Source organism: Pristiophorus japonicus, chromosome 10 (assembly GCF_044704955.1).
Source record: "Pristiophorus japonicus isolate sPriJap1 chromosome 10, sPriJap1.hap1, whole genome shotgun sequence".
In the NCBI taxonomy this organism is placed as follows: Eukaryota; Metazoa; Chordata; class Chondrichthyes; family Pristiophoridae; genus Pristiophorus; species Pristiophorus japonicus.
In genome coordinates this window covers 47,190,581-47,213,908 of record NC_091986.1, presented here as the reverse complement: position 1 = coordinate 47,213,908, position 23,328 = coordinate 47,190,581, and the positions used below count along the sequence as shown (strand labels likewise).

Below are 23,328 nucleotides of genomic sequence, written 5' to 3'. Positions count from 1 at the left end.
CCATACCTCGGGAGCCTATTATCAGCAAGGGCAGACATCGACGACGAGGTTCAACACCGCCTCCAGTGCGCCAGCGCAGCCTTCGGCTGGAAGAGAGTGTTCGAAGATCAGGCCCTCAAATCTGGCACCAAGCTTATGGTTTAAAGGGCTGTAGTGATACCCGCGCTCCTGTATGGCTCAGAGATGTAGAGTAGACACATATACAGTAGACAGCTGAAATCGCTGGAGAAATACCACCAATGATACCTCCGCAAAATCCTGCAAATCCCCTGGGAGGACAGACGCACCAACATCAGTGTTGTCGATCAGGCCAACGTCCCCAGCATCGAAGCACTGACCACACTAGACCTCTGTTGGGTGGGCCACATTGTCCGCATGGCGGACACAAGACTCCCAAAGCAAGTGCTCTACTTGGAACTCCTACACAGCATGCGAACCTTAGGTGGGCAGAGGAAACGTTTCAAGGACACCCTCAAAGCATCCTTGATGAAGTGCAACATACCCACCGACACCTGGGTGTCCCTGGCCAAAGACCACCCGAAGTGGAGGACGAGCATCCGGGAGGGCGCTGAGCACCTCTAGCCTCGTCGCTGAGAGCATGCAGAAAACAAGCGCAGGCAGCGGAAGGAGCGTGCGGCAAACCAGACTCCACACCCACTCTTTCCTCCAATGACTGTCTGTCCCACCTGCCACGGAGACTGTAATTCCCAAATTGCACTGTTCAGTCACCTGAGAACTCGCTTCTGGAGTGGAAGCAAGTCCTTAATTTCGAGGGACTGCCTGTGATGATAATATAGATTGTAAATAGTTGAGGCCACTGAACCGCTCCCTGTGGAATCCCACTAGTTACTGTTTGCCAACCGGAAAATTACCCATTTATCCCGACTCTCTGTTTTCTGATAGTTAGCCAATCCTCTATCCATGCTAATATATTACTTCCAACCCAGGAGCCAGTGGGGATGTTGCACCTTAAGAAGGAGGCTTTGAGGGTGTCCTTGAAACGTTTCCTCTGCACACCTGGGGCTCGCCTGCTGTGGAGGTGTTCCAAGTAGAGCGCTTGCTTAGGGAATCTCATGTTGGGCATGTGGATGATGTGGCCTGCCCAAGGGAGCTGGTTTATTGTTACTCAGTTACAGTAACGGTCGTGTTTATTGTTACTCAGTTACAGTAACGGTTGTGTTTATTGTTACTGTTACAGTAACGGTTGTGATTATTACACTGTTGCAGTAATCATGTTTATTCTTAGTCATGGCTGTGTTTATTGTTACTGTTACAGTAACGGTTGCGATTATTACACTGTTACAGTAATGGTCATTATTGTTACACTTACAGTAACAATCGTGTTTATTACAATAACGGCCATGTTTATTGTTACTGTTACAGTAAAGGTCGTGTTTATGACACTGTTGCAGTAACAGTTGTGTCTATTATTCATCATCATCATCACACGCGGTCCCTCGAAATTGAGGAAGACTTGCTTCCACTCTCAGTGAGTTCTCATGGGACTGTATATTCCAGTGCGGGAATTACAGTCTCTAACAGTTGGGGCGGACAGTGGTAGAAGGAATGGGTGGCTGGGGAGTCTGGTTTGCCACAGGCTCCGTCCACTGTCTGCACTTGGTTTCTGCATGCTCTCGGTGACGAGACTTAAGGTGCTCAGCTGCCTCCTGGATGCTCTTCCTCCACTTTGGGCGGTCTTGGGCCAGGGATTCCCAGGTGTCTGTGGGAATGTTGCACTTTATCAAGGAGGCTTTGAGGGTGTGCTTTAAACGTTTCCTCTTCCCACCTGGGGCTCACTTGCCGTGTAGGAGTTCCGAGTACAGCGCTTACTTAGGGAGTCTCATATCGAGCATGTGGACGATGTGGCCCGCCCAACGGAGCTCATCGAGTATGGTCAGTGCTTCGATGCTGGGGATGCTGGTCTTAGCGAGAACACTGAAGTTAGTGCGTCCATCCTCGCAGTGGATTTGCAGAATCTTGCAGAGGCAGCGTTGGTGGTACTTCTCCAGCGCTTTGAGATGTCTAATGTGTATATATAGTCCACATCTCAGCCATATAGGAGCGCGGGTATCACTACTGTCCTGTAGACATAAGCTTGGTGCCAGATTTGAGGTTCTGGTCTTCAAACACTCTTCTTCAGGCGACCGAAGGCTGCGCTTGTGCACTGGAGGCAGTGTTGGACTTTTACACTGTTATAGTTACAGTAATGGTCATATTTATTGTTACACTGTTAACAGTAATGGTCGTGTTACAGTAACTGTCGTGTTTATTACTGTTACAGTAAATTTTGAGTTTATTGTTACTGTTTCAGTAATCGTGTTTATTGTATTGTGCCATTACAGTAATGGGCACATTAGATTTTTTATGATTACCATTTGATTTGTTTTAATTCCATTGCTTTCAAAATGAAATGATACAGAAATATATGCTTGCTCATTCTCCACGAAAGCAGAGCAGTGTCTCTGTCTGCACTGAGGTTATCAATGTTACAATATAACCTTCCCCTGCAAATCCCGTGTGGAGTGGGAACCCTTGAGATGCAGCGATGAGCTGGGATAAAGCATTGTGCCCTTAAAAGAGACGCACCAAGAAACTCCCCTCAAATGCCAGGGATTTCCTGAGCTTCAGTAAACACTGCTGGATATAAACTGAATTTGAAAACTGAAAATTGCTATGACTTTGAGATGTAATTGATCGTTGGGTATTTGACGGAATAATTACATATCGGGCGGGATGTCATTACATGTTTAACAATTGTGTAAATGTCTTGAATATCTAGTTAATGAACAACATCTAGGAATTCTATTGTGCTGTGTCGTGGAGTAATAGGAATACAGTTCATGCTCGGAACACTTCGTTCCAAACTGTCAGCTGTGTGTTGGTACATTAAGAGACCTTGAAGGAATGGGAAGAAAAAAAAGAAAGTAGAAGTACAAAAATCCAAAGGTTGCTTCCCTGGCTGGAGAGTGTAGAACTAGGGGGCATAGTCTCAGAATAAGGGGTAGGCCATTAAGACTGAAATGAGGAGAAATGTTTTCACTCAGAGTTGTGAATCTTTGGAATTCTCTGCCCAGAGGCTGTGGATGCTGAGTCGTTGAGTATATTCAAAGCTGAAATAGATAGATTTTAGGACTCTGGGGGAATCAAGGGATATGGAAATCAGGCAGGAAAGTGGAGTTGAGGTCGATGATCTGCTATGATCTTATTGAATGGCGAAGCAGGCTCGAGGGGCTGTATGGCCTACTCCTGCTCTGATTTCTTATGTTCTTATGGAACTCACTCTTTTTTAAACAAATTCTGTTGTTCCTAGTGGAAAGACATCGAAAGAAGAAGATTAACTCTGGAATAAATAAAATTGGAGAACTTATTCCATGCTCTCCTGCGCTGAAGCAGGTAATACTGTTTCCAATATTGTACCTCTTTGGATTTGAAAATCATTACTACAGACTTAATAGATAATTTAAAAAACATGCATCTACCGAGGGCACTTAACTTGGGACACTACCCAAAACATTAACCTGCCTCTTATTTTTTTCAAATGTTGATAGATCGGCTCTGTGTTTTTCATTTTTATCTTCGTTAAGTAATATTTGATGGAGCCTTGGGAAATAAAATATGGAGATTGATCCCCAGTCAGTCTTTTTAAAAAGTCCTTGAACACTGAACCGGTGATGTGGAGCAGGTATAGTGAATGCGACACCCTGGCCTGTCATCACTGCAACATTTTGATTACGCACCTTGTCTGCCTAAAATGGATGATTTCAGAAGGGAAATCGAAGAGTATTTTGTTTTAAATTGTACAACTTGAAAATATAGCTGTTCCAGGGAGATTGGGCAATACCAGAGATTGATGATACTCGCCTATAAATTATATTCCTGACAAAGGAGTCCTTTCATTGACAGAAGGGAGATATTAATTGTTTAATAGTTTGTTTTTGCTATGGGATGCGGTTCACTTTTGCACCTATTGATATTGTAGGATAATTTCCACAAGTAGGTTCAGAATTTGGTCGGGCTGTTGATAGGAATGTGGGAACAGGAGGAGGCCATTTAGCTCCTCGAGCCATTTCCGCCTTTTATTAGGTCATGATCTGTGGCTGATATGCTTGATGTTTTTTATTCATCCTTTGAGTGTGTGCACACTTGCATTTATATAGTGCCCTTAATGTAGCAAAACCTCATGGTGCTTCATAGAGGTGTGCAGAACAAATGGTTACCATGACAAAGAAAAAGATGTTGGGAGGAGTGAGCAAAAACTTTGTCAATGAGGCAAGTTTTAAGGAGCGTTTAAAAGGAAGTGTGTTAAGTAGAGAGGCGTAGGGGTTTAGAGAGGGAATTCCAGAGATTGGAAAAAAGATGGGGCAAAGGAAGGGAGGGTTGGAGTCGGGAAAGGGAGTTCGATTGGGTGGGGGTGTGGTGGATGCGAGCGAGAGATTGTAACCTGATTACAGAGATGGGAAATTTTAAAGCCATTAAACACCAGGATGAGAATTTTAATTTTGAGTTATTTGTAGTGGGAGCTAGTGGTGAGACCAGGTCTGGTGAGTGAGCAGGGCTTGGTCTGGGATAAGGGTGCACTTAGCAGAGTTTTGGATGAACTGAATTTTACAGCGGGTGGAGGAAAGGCGGCTGGCCAGTCGAGCATTGGCGTAATCAGGTTAGAGGTGACAGAAGCATGAAGGAGGGGTTCAGTGCTGGGCTGAGGTGGAGGTGGGTGATGTTATGAAGGTGGAAGTTGGGGGTATTTATCATGGAGAGGACATGAGGTCGGAAGCTCAGCTCAAGGTTGAACAGGACAATTGGTTCACCCTGAGACAGTGGCCAGAGAGGTGATGGAATTGGTGGCGAGTGTATGGAGTTTATGGCTGGGCCGAAGCCGCTTGCTTCGGTTTTCCTTATGCTTAATCAAGGGAAATTGCGGCTCATTCAGGACTGGATATCGGTCAAGCAGTCTGACAGCACAGAGGCAGTGGAGGGTTCGAGAGGGGCAGTGGAAAGATATAGGTGAGGAAGAGGAGAGATCCAAGGATAGGAACAGCCCCATGAGCCTGTTTCGCTGTTCGATTAGATCATGGCTGATCTGTACCTCAACTCCATTTACCCGCCTTAGCTCAATATCCTTTGATCTCCTTAACCAACAAAAGTCTATCGATCTCAGCCTTGAAAGCTCCAATCGAGCCCCAGCATTCATGGCTTTTTGGTGGGGAGAGAATTTTGGATTTCAACTATCATTTGTGTAAAAAATAAGTTATTTTTTCTCTTTTGCTCAATGGAATTAATTTTACGATTATCTTCTCTCATTCTTGATCCCCGTGCTCCTCCTCCAGAGGAAATAGTTTCTCTGTATCTACAAAAAATCCTTTTAACTTTTTAAACACCTCGATCAGATCACCCCCTCAAACTTCTATATTCAAGGGAATACAAACCCAGTTTATGCAACCTGTCCTCATAATAAGACTCTCTAAACCCCGGTATCATTTTGAGGAATCTGTGCTGCACCCCCCCCCCTCCAAGGCCAATACCTCCATCTGAGGTCTCGTGCCCAAAACTGAACGCAGTGCTTCAGATGGGGTCTGAACAGAATTCTGTACAACTGAAACATAATTTCCTCCCCTTTTGAATTACAGCCCCCTTGAGATAAAGATCAACATTCCAATAGCCCTTTATTTGATTTTTCTACCTCTATATACTAGCTTTAAATAATTCCATATAGACTCATATTTAAATAATTAAATAGACTCCAAATCGCATTGCTCCTCTAGTTTCTAGTTCCTCACCATTTAGTTGTGCCATTGAACCATCATGACAACACCTTTCTTTTAACTATAGGCCGTAGCCCCATTTTCTCTCGCACTGCTTTTAAAAGCGCTAATGGACTGGGTTTTGTTAAACTACATTTTCCTGTTGTTTGCAGAGTAAAAACATGATACTAGACCAAGCGTACAAGTACATTTCAGAGCTGAAAAGGCAGAATGATGAAATTCTAATGAATGGAGGCACCAAAGAGCAAGGTAAGGGTATATAAGACAATCATTGTGTAATCACTTTCATTACTGTAGGTAAATCACAAACCATCCTGACTTGGACATATATCGTCGCTGGGTCAAAATCCTGGAACTCCCTCCCTAACAGCACTGTGGGAGTACCTTCAACGGATCAAGAAGGCTCACCACCACCTTTTCAAGGACAATCCCAGCGACGCCCACATCCCATGAATTCATTTAAAAAAAATGAGGTCCAACATAATCATAACTTTCAGTTTCCATCAGTAACTTGTTTTCTCTTTCCCCCTGTCCTACTTTGTTCTTGCTGCTTTGTATGCAACAGAATGGTTAAGATTTTGACAGAGAATACCATCATAGTTAAGTATGAATCAAACCACTCCTAGTTCCTGTGCCTTACTGGTATCAATGGAGCTCCATAGTCCCTTGTGCTTAGCACAGGGAGCACAGTAAATGAGAGCAAACACAATCACCAGAGACCAGGCATGAGAGCAAACTCGTCCATCTCAGGACAACTGAAATCACGTGTAATTGAGGCTGTCCAGAAATATTTAGTGAAAGACTGATGAAATTCTATGTATTTGAAGGATTAACAGTGGGAGAGACCAAAACTTAGGGCTATAAATAAGATAGTCACTAATAAATCTAATAATGAATCCAGGAGAAACCTCTTTACCCAGAGAATGGTTAGAATGTGGAACTCGCTACCATAGGGAGTGGTTGAGGCGAATAGGATAGATGCATTTAAGGGGAAGCTAGATAAGTACATGAGGGAGAGGGAATAGAAAAATATGTTGATGGGGTTAGATGAACTAGGGTTGTGAGAGGCTCGTGTGGAGCATTAACATCGGCATGGACTAGTTGGCCGAAAAGCCTGTTTCTGTGATGTACATTCTATGCAATCCTGTGGACAGAGCAGACAGCAGTAGGAGATGGGCTTCTGACTTGATGGGAGGGGTAGTGAGAGAGTACGTGCTCTCTCACACTTTCGAACTCTACTACCCAACTGTACAACAAAAAGGAAGAAATCAACAAAGGAACGAAATCAAAAAGAAAGTCCATAACAACCTGGTTATCCAAATTCGACTATCCTCATGAAAGTATATTGGCAAAATTCAGAACATGCCTGCAAACAGAAACAGCTTCCATGCATTTCCTCTTTAACCCCAGATTATCAAGATCCTACTGAAACATTAGAGAAACATGACGCAGGTATCCTGAATACTTAGTCCTACTGGAGGAACATTTCCATTTACCTGCCAGATCAGATGGGATGGACCACCCAGTGTGTAGCTATGAGAGGAATGATGAAAAATGCCTTCTACTGTCAGTGACTTGGATCGAGACTGGTCTTTCAGTCCAAAGATTTTCTTGCACAACCATACATGATTCTGACCCGGCCACTGATGTGCAGATACTCTATGTAATTCACAGCTTGCTTTGCCTGTTCCAAAGAAGCAAAAAAATAGTGTTGTGTCTGTCCTTTGCTCATTTTGTTTCAAGGAATGCTGGAAAAGGAGGACTGAGTGACTGGATCTTTTGAACAGCTTCACATCAGCATCAAGTTGAAAGATTTTCTTTTCTTTCACCATTTGATTTGAAACACAGCATAAACATACGGTTACTTTAAACCTATGAAAGCAATAGAAATATCGCGGTGTGTTGGTTGAAGAAATTCTTTCATGACAGGATGAAGAAGAACTGCATGTAGGAAGGGGACAATGTCTTTGCAGTGACAGGCATCCATGTCATTTTTACATTGTTAATGGGCAACCTACCCATGCTATACTGAGAATATTAAAAATGATTAAGCATTGGGAAGGTTAACTCTTAATGGTGTACTGCAAGAGCATCTTGTGCTGGTCAGTTATGAAAGCTTTTGTCACTGTCCAAAAAAGAAAGACTTGCATTTCTATAGCGCCTTTCATGATCACCGGAAATCCCAAAACATTTTACAGCCAATTAATACTTTTGAAGTGTAGTCACTGTTGTAATGTCGGAAATGTGGCAGCCAATTTGCACACAGCAAGCTCTCAGACAGCAATGTGATAATCAGATAATCTGTTTTTGTGATGTTGATTGAGGGATAAATATTGGCCAGGATACTGGGGATAACTCCCCTGCTCCTCTTTGAAATAACGCCATGGGATCTTTTACTGCCACCTGGGAGAGCAGATGGGGCCTCGGATTTAACAGCTCATCCAAAAGATGACACCTCCTCAGTACTGCACTGAAATGTCAGCTTAGATTTTTGTTCTCATGTCTCTGGAATAGGACACAACCCAGGACTACACCACATCCTTGGTTTTAAACTACAGAAATTGCAAAGTGGGTAAGCAATTTATTTTGGAGGAATGAGGTGCAATTTGGAAGAAAGGGCAAAACTATTCCTTATTTTGAATAACATATGGGAGACCTGGCTTAAGTAGATTTAAAGGCCAATTTGTTCAAGTAAATTTGTGTTTGATTCTGCAGGTGAAGAGATTATAAGACTACGAAAGCAGCTGGATGAGCTTCAAAAAGAAAATGACCGTTTCGCGGAATTACTGAAAGCCAACGACATCTGCTTGCATGATGACCCTACGATTCACTGGAAGAGGAAACTCAAGAGTACAAAAGTTACAATGGTGATTTCTTCCAACCAAATGCAAGATGATCTACTCGTCTACACAAATGGCAACCAATTGAATGGGAATTGTCAACAGGCTGCAGTGCAGAGTTCACCAGAGCAAGCACTGAGCACCCTGAAGAACAATAGACCAGAAACATGTCTTGATTTAATGGTGCCAGTGGCAATGCCTGACATTTGCCCATTTGCAAATGGGGCTCAACTTCAGACACAGAGCTCCCAGCAGGAAGTTCCTGAATGTCTCTCTACAACTGGACCTTCTGTGAACATTGTTCAGTGCACCAGCGGCAGCAACAGCACTGTACAGAGTGTGCTGAATGTTTCCCCGAGCAGTTCTGGGCAAGTGGTTCTTCAGTGCCCCTTCAGCAGTTATGCATCAACCCCTTTAGCCTGTGTCACAAGCACCCCCGCACAAATTGTACTGGAACATTCCATGGGCACGTTTGGCCCAAATATCTTGGAAGCTGCTAATGGAGGTCCTACACAGAATGTTCTTGACATTTCTGCTAGTACTTGCTTTGCTTTGCCGCTGCACTCACAGCAGCTAGGTGTGCCATGCACAGGTATGGAGAGCCCCTGTGGGATGTCACAACATCCAGTTTTGGGGTTGTCATCTGCAAGCAGCCAGAGCTCCGAGTTGAGATCAACGAGGTTGCCCGTTCCTGAATGCTTACAAAACATGTTGGCATCAAACATTTGCCAACAGGCGCCTGTGTCGTTTGACGGTCTTGTCACTGCGTCACCATCTTTCCGAGTCGGGGCAATGTCTAACGGAAGTGTGATGCCTTGCCCAGTGGCCAGCTCGTGGACTGTCTCCTGCCCAGCTTCTACCTACACCTGCACTCCTGACTCAAACAGTGTTAGTACTTTCACACGCATGACTTCGGCAGGTAACACACGGACAACGTGGACTACATTACAGCTGGCAGGCAACACTGTGCAGCCCGTCAGCCAGGGGGGCTGTAGCATCCTGCCAGCGCCATTAACTGAAAATGTGAATGCCAGAAATACTTTCTCCGTTTCTGAAAGTGGTCAGTCGCTCAATAGTGCAACTGTCGTTCCCTCGGCTTCAACTGCATTGCACGGACTTTCCTACTGCTCCGCTTACAGGCAACACAAGCAGCAGGTGGCAGCAACTGTGCAGCCCCCTGTTCAGCCTATGCCCCTGCAGCCAGTGCTAGCGTCGCCGCAAATTCCAGCCCCGCCAGCCGCCAAGGTGGTCTCCTTGCTCCCTCCCTTGCAAGTGATTCAGATGGCCCAACCCACGGGGTCGTCCGTCTCCTCCGCTCCAAACAATCCGAATCTGATCATCCTCCAGCCTGCCAATCCCACCTCACCAGCTGTAGTGAGAGGGGCCATCAACAGCCAGGCAGCGGGCCAGCAAATTGTGATCATACAAGCCGCCAGTCAGGTCGTCCCATCCAGCAATAGATTGCCGACCCTTGACTCCAGTCTAGCGGTGTGCAGCAGCAGTAACGCACAGGGCACATCGAGCATTCAAACAGTGGGAGGAAAGCACCTTGTCCACATACTGCCACGGCCAGTTTCTTCATCCGCCTCCACCAGCTCGCAGTCTTTCGCTGTGACGGGATCAGGCCAGCAGCAGCAGACCATCTCTGTCAATGGCCAGTTGTTTGCCCTGCAGCCAGTGAAGCAGTCGGGGGCCTCCAGCCAGAGCACCATGCAGATTATTCAGCCAACAACCAGCGCGGATCCCAACACCAACGTAGCCCTTAATGCTTTCGGCGCGTTGACGAACCTCAGTCAAAGTATCTCGCAGATGGCAGGGCAGGGGGGCTTACAGCTGACCAGCTGCCAAACGGCCAATCCTCCAGCAACCGCCCATGGCCAGATTATCGGCGCCAGCAGCTCGGCATCTGACACCACAGTGGCCAGCACAAGCTCAGATACTTCAAGGACTTCACTGAGTTCATCGGCATGGCACACAACCAGTGTCTGCTCCCTAAAACCTCCCTTCGGTGCAACCCCCAGCTGTAAACCTAAAAAGCTGCACAAGAAAGCCCTTTCTGCAAAGCAAGGGGTCGCGAGAAAGGCCGCGTGTGTTGGGAACAAATCGAAGGCCACCGCCAATTGCGTTGAATATAGCAGACCCAGCAAAGATAATTCGTCGCAGTTGTTAACGGGTGACGAGCACGTTTCGTCAGCAAAGGGGTTGTCAATATCCCAGCAGACGTCATCACTGTCTCAGATCCCAACCTTAGTGACAGCCACAGTAACCACTTCTGTCGCTTCACAGGAGGTAATAGACAGGCAGCAATCAGTGTCTCAACATGAACTCACGCCGTGTTTAACAGAGCCAGCATTGGCCGAATCGGTGTCTCCAGAGCAGCCCGACCTGCTGGCACAGGTATCAGCGACCTCACTTCTAACCGCATCATTGCCACCCCCTTCATTTCGGGGCGAATTGACTAAAAGTGTTTCATGTGTACCTTCCTCCCCAAGTGTACTCACAGACATAACGATACCAGCTCCTCCATCATCACCCTACTGTTCAAACGCGCCTCTTCAACTCTCCGGAGCCTTTTCATTGGACAAAGGCAGTAACTTAGCGGAGTTGCACACTGCCGTGGCAAATGTTTGCAGCTCACCTGGGATAACCAGTGTTTCTGCACAGTTGGAATCTCTGGCAGCCGCGCAACACCAAGGCAGTGGCAGTGACAAAGAGAGGACCCAAGACTGGCATAAAGGACGGTTAGAAATGGACACATTTGCAACGACTAAAGGAATTAGCAATCAGGATGGCGGGAGCGTGACGCGCGGAGTCACGCAGAGTGACAGAGCAACATCAAGCGAGAAGAGCTCACTGCTGTCATTTGTGAAAGACACCTGCACTGCCAACGAGTTGTGCGTCGACAGTTCCAGGGAGACCTCGTCCAGCATGTTGTTTTATGAAAAGGGTGAACCCCAGAAGGACACTTTGTTGGCGAGCACGGAGGCTGAAAACGCCGCGCAGCATCAGCTGTGCAACCCAGAGCTGGAGGGCATGGGAGGGTCCTTGATAGTCCACCGGCAGACCGAGTCCCCCATGTCCACCAGCTCTGGGAGCAGCCGGGGCTTCTCTGTCGCCTCCATGCTGCCAGACACCACCCGGGAGGATGTTTCCTGCGCCAACACCATGACCAGCACCTTCAGTAACCACAGCTTATCGGAGCACAGTGACATAGTGGCCCTTGCTGCTAGAGCAATCTTCGAACATGAAAGTCCAGGGAAAGTCTTGAACTCAGACGTTACTGTATGCAGTGTTCAATCTAAAGCTCAGAAAATCCCATTTACAGACAAAGAAACGTGTCCAAGTCACCAATCAGTCGGTGCTAAAGAGAGCAGTCAAAATTTGATGGAGGCCAATGCAAATGAAGGACAAACCCCACGATCGCTACCAATTGACACCAACACAACAGGCACAACTGTTACTAAGACTTCAACTTCTATTGCAAAAGAAATCTCAAATATACCACTGATTTGTACGCCTTCTGTCTCTGGTAACCTGAGTGTCATTAACCTTGCATGCCACAGCGAAGCCAACCAAGTTCATGCCTCCTCACCGGCTCAGACCCAACTTGTCGAGCAACTCCCAGACGGCGCCACAGCTGACTTGTCCAGCGGATCCGCTTCGTACACAGAGCAGGTTTCTCAGCCCGCCCTGTTAGCAGAATATTCTCACCAGCAGCTAAATCCCGTGAAGGCTAACGCGCCGGCTTCTCTGGGGTTGGAGCCACATTTGAAGCAAGGCAGCGATATCCGAAAAGACGCGACAAAGCGGACTGGGCTAGACGATCACCTCACCTCGACAGCAAAGAGGCAAAAGCAGTGCCAGAACACAGCCATGAGACTTGAAGGGAAGTCAGAAATAAGTACAGTCCCCCAACATATTTCCGAGTGCGGCCAAGCATTTATCGGTCAGTTGCCAACAAATTCTTCGAGCTCGTTAGTGGCGGGTAGCAATCCAGGACACACAGATAGTCTCAGTACCTTATTCCCACCAACTAACCTCCTGAACGCTAAAGCTGTTGAAACTTTAAGGTCAACTGAAGCTCATTGCAACGTCCAGCCACGCATCCAACAGCCACCAGGACAGCAACTGCAGCAGCATGTGGTGCTCCAGCAGAACATTTCCTCGCAAACGGGGCTTAATCTCCACCATAGCCACGCTTACTACAAGCACCACCAGGGGCAGATACGAGAAAGGCATTTATACCAGCTTCAGCATCACCTTTCACACAGCGAGAGCCCGGCTCAGCCACAGGCTCACACTGCCCAGCGGTCCCGCGCTGCCCAGCAAGATGTTCACATGCAGAAGAAACGAGGCCTTATGCGAGGGAGCCAAGCGCCCCAATTGCCGATGCAGCAAAAGCAACACACGAGTGGGAATGGCCAAGGGCGACATAAAGGGAATCACCACCACCACCACCACCATCAGCAGCAACAGCTGCAGCAGCTCCAGCAGCAAGTGCCGCATCCGCATTTTGGGAATTCGCATCAAGACAAAAGGTGTGATAATCCTGTAACTAATAGAAATCACAGCAGCCATGCCCAGAGCCTCCACGGCCAGGATGTGATGCACCAACAGCAGCAAGATAATGGTCGAAGTGGGCAGCAAGGACCCGGTGTCCCTTCAGAACAGGTATCCGGACAGTCTCGCATCCAGAGGTTGATGACCTCGCGGTCATTGGAGCAACAGATGGCCTCCAAAGGCAACTCAGTGTCACGGCCGTCACACATGCAGTGCACCTCCCACAGGCAAGAAAGGAACAGAATTTCCAGTTATTCCGCCGAGGCTCTCATCGGGAAAGCATCTTCAAACGCAGAATCCCGGATGGCGATGGCAATGCAGAGCCCTAGAACTAATCTGGAACAGTCTGAAATGCGGACCTATCTGGATTTATCAATGAACAAAAATCTGCCTGTGCATAGTCTGCAGGCGAAGTTGTCACTAGACCATTGTATGAATTCCGATGTGCAAGGCCTCCCCGACTGTCCTCCCTTTAAGGTGAGTGGGACATCCCAGGGAGTTGGCCCTTTTGAGGTGCAATCATCGAGGGGCAGCGAGATGGTCAATAGTATGGCAACGCACAGAGGGATGCAGTCGCATGGCTTCAGGCTGGGCCAGACTGCGGGGGCTGAACGGCAGACGAGGCTGCCGTATTTGTCGATGCAAGGGATCGCGCCAGGAGGCGCCGTTTCTTTAAGGGAGAGCGAAGGTTCCTGTCATCAAAGCTTCATGCAAAGCCTACTACCTCCTCCACTAAGCGAGCAGATCAGTGGGAACCAAAGGTCGGAGCATCCCAGGAACTCTCAGTGTGCGCCACCAGCAAGCATCGAGTACACGTGTCCGCCTGTGAGAGAAGGCGTCCACATGAGAAGAAATGGCGAGGTGCAAAACCGCGAAAGTTGTGACATGACTTTAGGCGCGCTCAGTTCCAGAAACGACTCTTTGAGCATCACCTATTCCAACTCTTCCTCTGGGGCGGAGATCCAGGGCCGGAACTCAAGCCCCAATGTTGCAGCGCAGAAGAATTCGCTGAGAATGAACGAAAGTCAAGGCAACAAGTGCCATCCCAACTCGCAGGGGTCTGGCAGCATGCACGGCACGGCGAGACCGGTGATGTCCCACCCCGCGGCAGCCCATAGCGGCAGCGAGCAGGGCCATTCCATCCAGCAGCCTAATCATTCGGTCGGCCAGCGAGCCCGCCACCAGGACCCATCGGCTCCGAAGATGAGGCAGACGGATCGTCCTCGCTCTGGGAATCACAGAAGCGGCAACGTTTTTGAGCACAGCCTCCAGCTGCCCTTGACTTCCAGTGGCGGTATGATCCTGGGCCGCCAGCAGCCCACCACTGCCCGCACAGGGAGCATCGTGCGGTTCATGACTGAGGGCCAACAGGTCCCCAATGACAACTTAGCTCCCGACCAGCACTCGCTGTCCCAGAACTTTGGATTCCCTTTCATACCGGAAAGTGGTATGAACCCTGCAATGAATGCCAACCCATCGTTTATCCCCCCTGTAACTCAGCCGGGTGCAAACCGCACTCCCACTCTCATACCAGTGGAGCCGCAGAATCCCCTGCCCTCGTTCTACCCTCCCTACTCCCCAGCTCATCCCAACCTTTCCAATGACCTCTCCATCCCCTACTTTTCCAACCAGATCTTCACCAGCCCAAGCACCGACAAGGCCAACGCCGGGGGACTCAACAACCCGTTCGGGTCCATCTTATCTCCGCCTCGGCCGGTTGGCTTCCCCCAGCCCAGCTTCCCCCTTCTCTCCGACATCCCGGCCAGGCCGATGGGCAACGCTTCCAGTATCACCCCGCACCTCTCCAACTTCAACCTGACCACTCTCTTCCCCGAAATCGCCACTGCTCCCCTGGCGCCGGACAGTTCGGCCATGCCCATGTCACCTTTGTTGCCTTTAACCAACCCGGCTCTTTCCGACGCCTCCAAGCAACACTCAAACAGATCTGCTCACAATATTAGCCACATACTGGGCCACGATGGCAGCTCCGCCGTGTAGAACTTAACTTTTTCTAGTTACACGTGGTGTAGTGAGTGGTCAGGATGGATTGCAGATCTGTTTCCCGAGTGAGTATTATTTGTGCACCCAAAAATCAGCACCACCCCCCCCCCCCCAAGCGATCTTTAGTTTGACACATACAAGATATTTTTTCTTTGGTCCCGTTTGTGGAGCGATATCGGAACGGGGCGTTGAGAGTGAGTTGGACATGAGGAGAAACGATGGGTGTGTGATAACAGGTGGCAACTACTGGTCGCCTGTCATCACTGAGGCAAAACATATTCACGTGCTACAAGGACACCGTTTCCAGAGACTGTGGGCAGAATAACGTGTCTTGTATATACTGTATTAGCATATAGGTTTGCAATATAATAATGGTTCAAGGCATTCATAGGATTGAATAAGCATTAAAATGTAAATATGTGGGATAAATAGCACACCATTACAGCAGCAAATATTTGTTGGGTTTGATGTTAACCATTGTTTTGAGCGCAGAATACTGTTATTATTTTTGTGACTCGTTGCTTTGCCTGTGTAACAGAGCAAAGTATAGGAGGAAGAAGTGATACTGACGTGAGCTTTCAACATTTTCATTAATGACCCAAATACCTTTTGAGGTACAATCGCTTTCTCGATAGGATAAATCTCTCTGAATTATACCCATTAGATCAAATTTGCCTGAGTAAATTTGGTTAGACAATCGATTGTTTCCCCCACCCAATTGTATTTAAAAATTCTTAGTACAAATAAGGAGGCCATTAACTCAATTTTAAGACGAAGGATAGACAGAGGGGAGGCATTTAAATTGGGAACTTATTTCATGGATGAAGGGGCTGAATCATTTGAGTGTTGTATAAAATATTTAAATAAAAATTCTAGTTAATTTCCATATGAATGTATTTTAATTTGAGTGCTGCAGGAGCTTTAATACCTTGTGTGTTTTAAAGGGAAGTGGCTCGCATCCCTCTCCACAGGAACCTGCCTGAAATGTATCTTGAGCAGGCATTAAAGTTACAGCCAACCAGAAACTACAGTTCATCACAGGGTCAGTTTCTATCTGCTTGACCCTCTGGCACTTTATAGATTATGACAATATAAATTGATTGCACCGTTCACCGTATGCTGCGTTACCAGTCGGGGGCGGCACTACACTCGGGTTGCGCTCCCCAGGTGGTCACTTGTGCATTTGAATTCTTGAACTATTTATGGGTAGCTCGAGTACCTTAGACCTTGAAGCTTAAATCAGAACACGGAATGTTGCAATAAGTTAGCATATTCCTCTTTCACCTCTGGCTCTAGGCTTGAATCTCTGCTGGAGCGATGATTGCCGTCCGTTCCCTTAATTATAAGGCTTCCAAGTGGAATCAGTGCGTGCATCAAACTGCCTGTAAGGTGGTGCACGATTGGCAGTCCCGCTTGATTAGGCCAGAAAGATGGCTGGTATGGGCAGCGTTAAAAGCATTACATTGCTACTTCAAATGGTGCTAGTCTGAGGTTGAGGTTAAATCACCATTGTTTTGGAGGTCGTGTCTGATCTAAGAGTGCTGGTTATTTAAAAAAATAGAAAAGGTTCTGTTCATCAGCATTGTTGTGAAAATAAATTCGCCTAGAAATACAAATGTTAAAGTAGTCTGTGACACAAGTAAATTGTTTTCAGAATGTTGACTCGGGTGGTTCTGCTGTTAAATATATGCAAATGAGAGACTATTAAATGATAAATTTAATCTACAGTCTTGTTCCCCACCAGTATCAGAAACTACAATTGGCTTTTGTTTCCCTTGCAGAAATCTTAGTTTATCAAATTAGATTTATCTTTTGCACAGAACACTATCAAACCAGTATAACTCTGTTTAGACATCTGTTACACAGGCAAGCTTTTGTGTTTGTCCTCGGCCTTTTGACCAGCCTCCTGGTTGGTTTGTATAAACACCTGGTAAGATAACCTGAGAGCGAGCAAATAAATACAGGAGCAACAGTTTACGGTTCCTGTGCCTTGCTGTGAGACTTGGAGCCACTGTTTAAAAACTTTTAAAAAATTGCACCTACCTCCATTTATTGGGCAAATGTAATATAATGTATTGTACAGTATGCAGATTTTTTCTAAAATAAAACAGACATTTTGTTCCTATTGCACATATTATTTGAAGAAAAAAAGCATTACTAGCTTTCAAAAGAATCTCATCATTTAAAATCGCTAACTGCATTCCATTGCAATATCGGTTGTGCCTGTAGGTGGTGCTGTCAGCTAACCTTATGTGACCGCCTAACTCTCTGGTGTTTTTTACAGTAATCTTGCCCTCCGGAACTCACAGCTAAGCGTGACTTGCACAGAAAGGTAAAATTCAGGGCCCCCTGAAAATCCATTAAAACCAAGACCACCTAAAACCCGTAAAATCCGAACTTCCTAAAATCTGTAAAATCAAAACCTTCTGAAGCAAAACAATCTGGACGACTTCATAATCGAATCCTCAATAAAATCCCAATCTCCCCGCTGTGATGGTTTCCCCTTTCTCCCCCGTGCTTTCTTTATTGCCTTTGTACTCACTCCCCCATTGAGCCGGCACTTTGAAACAACTATCCAATTAGTCACCCCACCCCGCTCTTTCTCCATAGCCCTGCAAGTTTCTCCTTTTGAAGAATTTATGCAACACCCTTTTGAAAGTAGCTATTGCATCTGCTTCCACCGCCCTGTCAGGCAGCGCATTCCAGATCACAACAACTCACTGCATTAAAAAAAAATGCTCTTCTGGACTTGTTGCCAATTATCTTAAATCTGTGACCTCTGGTTAACGACTCTCCTATAAGTTGCTCCCTAACTGCTCTATCAAAAAACCCTCTTAAACTCAAAAGGTGGTTACAGGCTTAGAGGATTTCCTAATCCTGGCAGTCTAAGAAAGCTGATAGTTGATACCCAGGATAGTTGAAAGTTGGTTATGTGTGTGAATTCAGACCCTATTTATAGTTAGTACCATTGTACCTCACCACCCATTAATTACTCCCATCCTGAGTGACCTACATTGGCTCCCTGTTCCCCAATTCATTAAATGTATGGTCCTTTTCTTAAATCCCACCATGATCTTGACCTACCCTCCTCCACTCTTCAATCCTCCTGCGCACCTTTCAGTCCTCAGCCTCTGGCCTTCTTTGCTGCATCCCCTTCTCCTGTCATCCCACCGATCATAGAATGGTTACAGCACAGAAGGAGTCCATTTGGCCCATCGAGCCTGTGTCGGCTCTTTGCAAGAGCACTTTAGTAGCCCTACATTTTTTTCCCTCCAGATATTTGTCCAATTCCCTTTTGAAAGCCTCGATTGAGTTTGCTTCCACCACCTTTCAGGCAGTGCATTCCAGATACCAATCACTCGCTGCGTAAAAAGGTTTTTACGAACATACAAACAATGACATACAGGTAAAGACCATCTGGTCCATCGAGCCTGTCCCACACAATTTGTGACACCTTGTGTATCACATCATAGACACTCCACCCCACCCAAAACCATGTGATCTCCTGGGAGAGGCAACAAAAATAGATAATAAAACCCCAGGCCTATATGGGGAAAAAAAATCTGGGAAATTCCTCTCCGATCCATCTAGGCAATTGATACGAGTCCAGGAGATCACTCTGGCTTTGAATTCCCTGCAGTATCTACCTCTAAGAGGTGATCGCCGCTGCAGCCAGAAACAAATCCAGCTTTTATTTGAAGGAATTCAGCGAGTCTGCATCCACCACATGAAATGGCAACTTGTTCCAGAGGTCCCTGGAAAAAGAACCACCTCATGACATCTAACCTAGATCTGCCTAATCTATTTAATTGAAATAAACTGTCAGCTGGAACACCATCAATTCCCTTCATTATCTTATAAACCTCAATCAGATCCCCCTAAGACTACACTGCTCTTAGGTATAGAGTCCCAACTCGTTTAGCTTATCTTAAGATGCTTTAGACTTGGAATTAGTCTAATGGCCTTCCAGAGCCTCTATCACCCACCATGTGAGGAGACCAAAACTGGCCACAGTATTCCAAGTGCGACCTGAGGACAAAACAGTACACCTCGACTTTTAATTGTTGTATGGATACACCCCAACACCCTATTTGCTCTAGCTATCACTGCACGGCATTGCTCATGTACCTATATGGATGTATGCACTGGAGTGCCCAAATCTCTCTCTCCACCATCTTTAATGCCTTTCCCTTGAGGGTGTATTAATGTTGAGCATTTGCCTTGCCCACTTATCTAAGTTATACATAATTTTCTAGTCTTGAGCCCAATCTCCCAACACGTTAAGATCTGCCTGAAGCAGACGAGCATCTTCTACTCGCAATGTTCCCAACACTGTTCCCTACTGGTGACTGGTCTTCAAACAGATCCAAATCCATCTTTAACTACACTTTTCCTGCGTCCAGCCAGTCAGTTCTGAATCTAACTCGATATATTTCCACTAATACCAAAGGCACTGATCTTATGGAGAAGCCTCTTATGTGGTACCTTCTCAAAGCTTTTTCAACCCTGTTTATTTGAGTATTAAATATTTTTAATTTATAGAAACATTTCTGTTTACATTTTATTTGTCTTTGTACATAGCCAGTCAGCCACCATGGCTTTTTCTTACTACATTTCCTCCTTTTGATTTTGGGTACATGTTTGTTTTCCACATTTTTAATCTTGTTCTTAAAAACTTTACAGTTATATTCAACATCGGTCACATCACCATCGATGAGGGTTGGAAAATGTACCCGTTCCAAGTCATCTGTCCATTTAGTGAAGTTTGCTCTTCTGAAATCTGGTACGAATTGCAGGTTCTCAGTACCTTTAGTTCTACTAGCCAATTGGAACCGTATATTGTTGTGGTCACTGTTGCCCAGATGTTCCCCAACATGGAGACCGGATACAAGGTCAGGCTCACTGTGAAACATCAGTTCCATATATGGGACCTGAAATTCCGGTCGGAGGCTTCCTTCGGACGAACGCCTCCGACCCGAGAATTTTTAATGAATTTACCTGGTGGTTCCGGACGAGCCTGCGATTGTGGTGGGGAGGCCTTCTCTTCCTGCACTTCGGAGCGCGCTCCCGTCCTCGACGTTCGGATACAGAAGGTGCAGTCATGTGTGACTGCACAACCAATCAGGTACAGTATTCTCATTAATAGCAATGAGAACTCCGTATCTAAGAGTTCTTATTGCTATTAACGAGAAAAAAAAACCCAAACACACTAAACACAACATAAAAAATACCTCACATATTTAACATTCATTAAAATTAAAGTTCATTAAATGTTTTAGAAAAAAAAATGGTTTTTTTTGCGTTTTAATTAGGGTTTAAAATACTTACCTTGGACAGGGTTTTTTTTTAACATAAAAATGGGTTTTAAAATTTTATTTTTAATGCTTTTTTTATGTTTTAAAACTTACACTGGTTAAAGTAGGCTATGCGCCTGCTTTTACTAGGTGCAAGAGTTTGAAGGACATTCACTGGGCAAGAGATGGGCAAATAGCGAAATCTTGCCCATGCAAATGTCCTTCTCCCGAAGATGCGGAGAATAAATCAAGCCAGTACTTGACAGATCGGAAAAGTTGTTTTTTGACGCATGCGCATTGCGTGTTGAAAATCCGCTTTTGTAATGCATCCCTAAGTCCATACACTGCAGTACGGACCCAGGGAGGCTGCATTTTCAGGGCCATTATTATCCCTAGTTACTTCATTAATATGTTGAGTCAGGAAACAGTCTTTGTATATTTTCAATACATTTTTCAGCTGCACTTCCCACCACAACAGCAGGTAAACCATCGTACCACTGAATGCCAGGAAAATTAAAATCATCCACCAGGCAAAGGTAACATTTTATATTAAAAGCATAGTATTTCATCACATTCAAGTGTTTGACCCGGGGATCTATAACAATTACCGATAATCTCTGCCTTTGAGCTTGGTCCACTTGAACCCAGATAGCTTCAGCTGTACCTGATAAGGCAATATCAAGTCTCTCTCTGGCTGTTAGATTCTCAATGATTAAAAATAGTAACCCCACCTCCCATTTGACCTACCCTATCCTTTCTGAAACCCTTGTTGCCGTTTAGATTAATTTCTGTGCTATCATTTTCATCTAGCCATGTCTCAGAAATACACGTCTAAATTCTCCAACACACAGCATAGGATTGCAATTCTAACAATTTTCTTGTACACTCCTTGCATTTACATAAAAGCAATTTTAAGGTCTCCCATCTAATTTCTTAAAGCTATTAATTCTTGTTTATTTCCAACCTGATTCATCTTCATGCTTAGCACTTATGTAATTATCATGTGCAGTAAGGCTAACTTTGAACTTATCTGCACTATCCCTTACTGAATTAATTTAAATGCTTTCTGAAAGCATGCACAACACCCTCTGCCAGCCTTTTGGCCCCCAAGAAGTTAAGATGGAGGCCATCCCTCCTAAACAACTTGCCTTGTCTAGCGCACACCTACCAATTATCGATGAAGTGAAGCTTCTTTTTGCAGAGGTCCCGAAGCCAGACAATTTGGCTATTCCTCTCCAGCAATCTGGACATACAGGTAATAGCCTGGAGACTACTACCCTTGCACGCCTTTGCTGAAGGACATCTATGAGGCTTTTGTAGGAATCCTGCAAAACAATTGGATTTCTATCCATGATATCGTTCCAATATGTAAACCTCATTTGCCTCATGTCGCCTTTGGATCTTTTGCCCATCACCTTGAATTTGTGTCCTCTGGTTCTCGATCTTTCCGCCAATGGAAACAGTTATTCTCTATCTACTCTGTCTAGACCCATCGTGATTTTGAACACCTCTATCAAATCTTCTCTCAACCTTCTCTGTTCTAAGGAGAACAATCCCAGCTTCTCCAGTCTATCCACATAACTGAAATCCCTCATCCCTGGTTTCCTATTTTTTAAATCTTTTCTGCACCCTCTCAAAGCGGCCTTCACATCCTCCTTATAGTGCGGTGCCCAGAATTGGACACAATACTCCAGTTGAGGCCCAACCAGTGTTTTATAAAGTTTCACCATAATTTTCTTGCTTTTGTACTTTGCCTTTTTTTATGATGCCCAGTATCCCTTATACTTTTTTAACCACTTTCTCAACCTGCCCTGCCACCTTCAACAATTTGTGCACATATACCTCTGTTCATGCATCTTCCTTAAGATTGTACCCGTTAGTTTATATTGCCTTTCCTTGTTCTTCCTTCCAAAATGTATCACTTTGCACTTTTCTGCATTAAATTTCCTCTGCCAAATGTTCGCTCATTCCACCAGCCTATGTCTTCTTGAAGTCTATCACTATCCTCCTCACTGTTCACTATACTTCCAAGTTTTGTATCATCTGCAAATTTTGAAATTTTGCCCTGTACACCCAAGTCACTAATGTACATTAAGAAAAGCAGTGGTCCTAGAACCGACCCCTGGGGAACACCACACTATACCTTCCTCCAAAAACAACCATTCACCACTACTCTCTGTTTTCTGTCACTTAGCCAATTTCGTATCCATGCTGCCACTGTCTCTTTTATACATGGGCTTCAACTTTGCTGGCAAGAGCTTTCAGCTGCTTCGTTGCTACTGCATGCATGATCCTCCCCGAGCAACTCCCTCTTCTCTCTCTCCATAAAAGACCCCATCTGTTGGACTAAACCCTTCTCATAACTTGCACTGTGGCTCAATCCCTATTCCTTTCCCCCTTTGTGAAGTACCTTGGGGCTTTGTACGTGAAAGGCCCGGTATAAATACAAGTTGTTAAGCTCAGAAACGCCTCCAGTAATTTATTCACTGATATCGATGACACTCCTACTTGGAACAAAAGTGAACAGGACAAATTGATGTTAGGTTCATTCTAATTGATCTCAAAAAAATCTGTTTATACTACGTGTTATAAATCACAAATGGAAATGGGAACATGGCCAGATGTAACCATTAATCTTTAAGCTGCAATTAAAAAAACTTTTTATCAAAGAAAATAGTATTCTGGATTGCACATTGAAACTAGTGGGATGCTCAATGATGTACTCGAGGCATATACAGGACTTGAATCCACAACCTTCCGACTCAGAGGCATTAGTGCCACCCACTTAGCCATGGCTGACAAACATCTGTGTCATCAAATGTTCAGTCATCTTACGAGTTTGTAGAGTTTAAAAAGAATGTTTTTTCTATT

The 23,328-nt window shown here is 45.5% G+C and overlaps 1 protein-coding gene across 2 annotated transcripts in view; it reads left to right on the top strand.

Moving 5' to 3' along the window:
• LOC139274977 (basic helix-loop-helix domain-containing protein USF3) overlaps positions 1 to 17,272 on the top strand; it is a 72,495-nt gene extending 55,223 nt beyond the window's left edge. For both annotated transcript variants that reach the window (XM_070891790.1, XM_070891789.1), the window contains exons 4-6: positions 3,311 to 3,393; positions 5,915 to 6,011; positions 8,478 to 17,272. In XM_070891790.1, the coding sequence (XP_070747891.1) occupies positions 3,311 to 3,393; positions 5,915 to 6,011; positions 8,478 to 15,160 (6,863 nt within the window). In that variant the 3' untranslated portion in view covers positions 15,161 to 17,272. The remainder of the gene's footprint in view (positions 1 to 3,310; positions 3,394 to 5,914; positions 6,012 to 8,477) is intronic.
• The last annotated feature ends 6,056 nt before the right edge of the window (positions 17,273 to 23,328 follow it).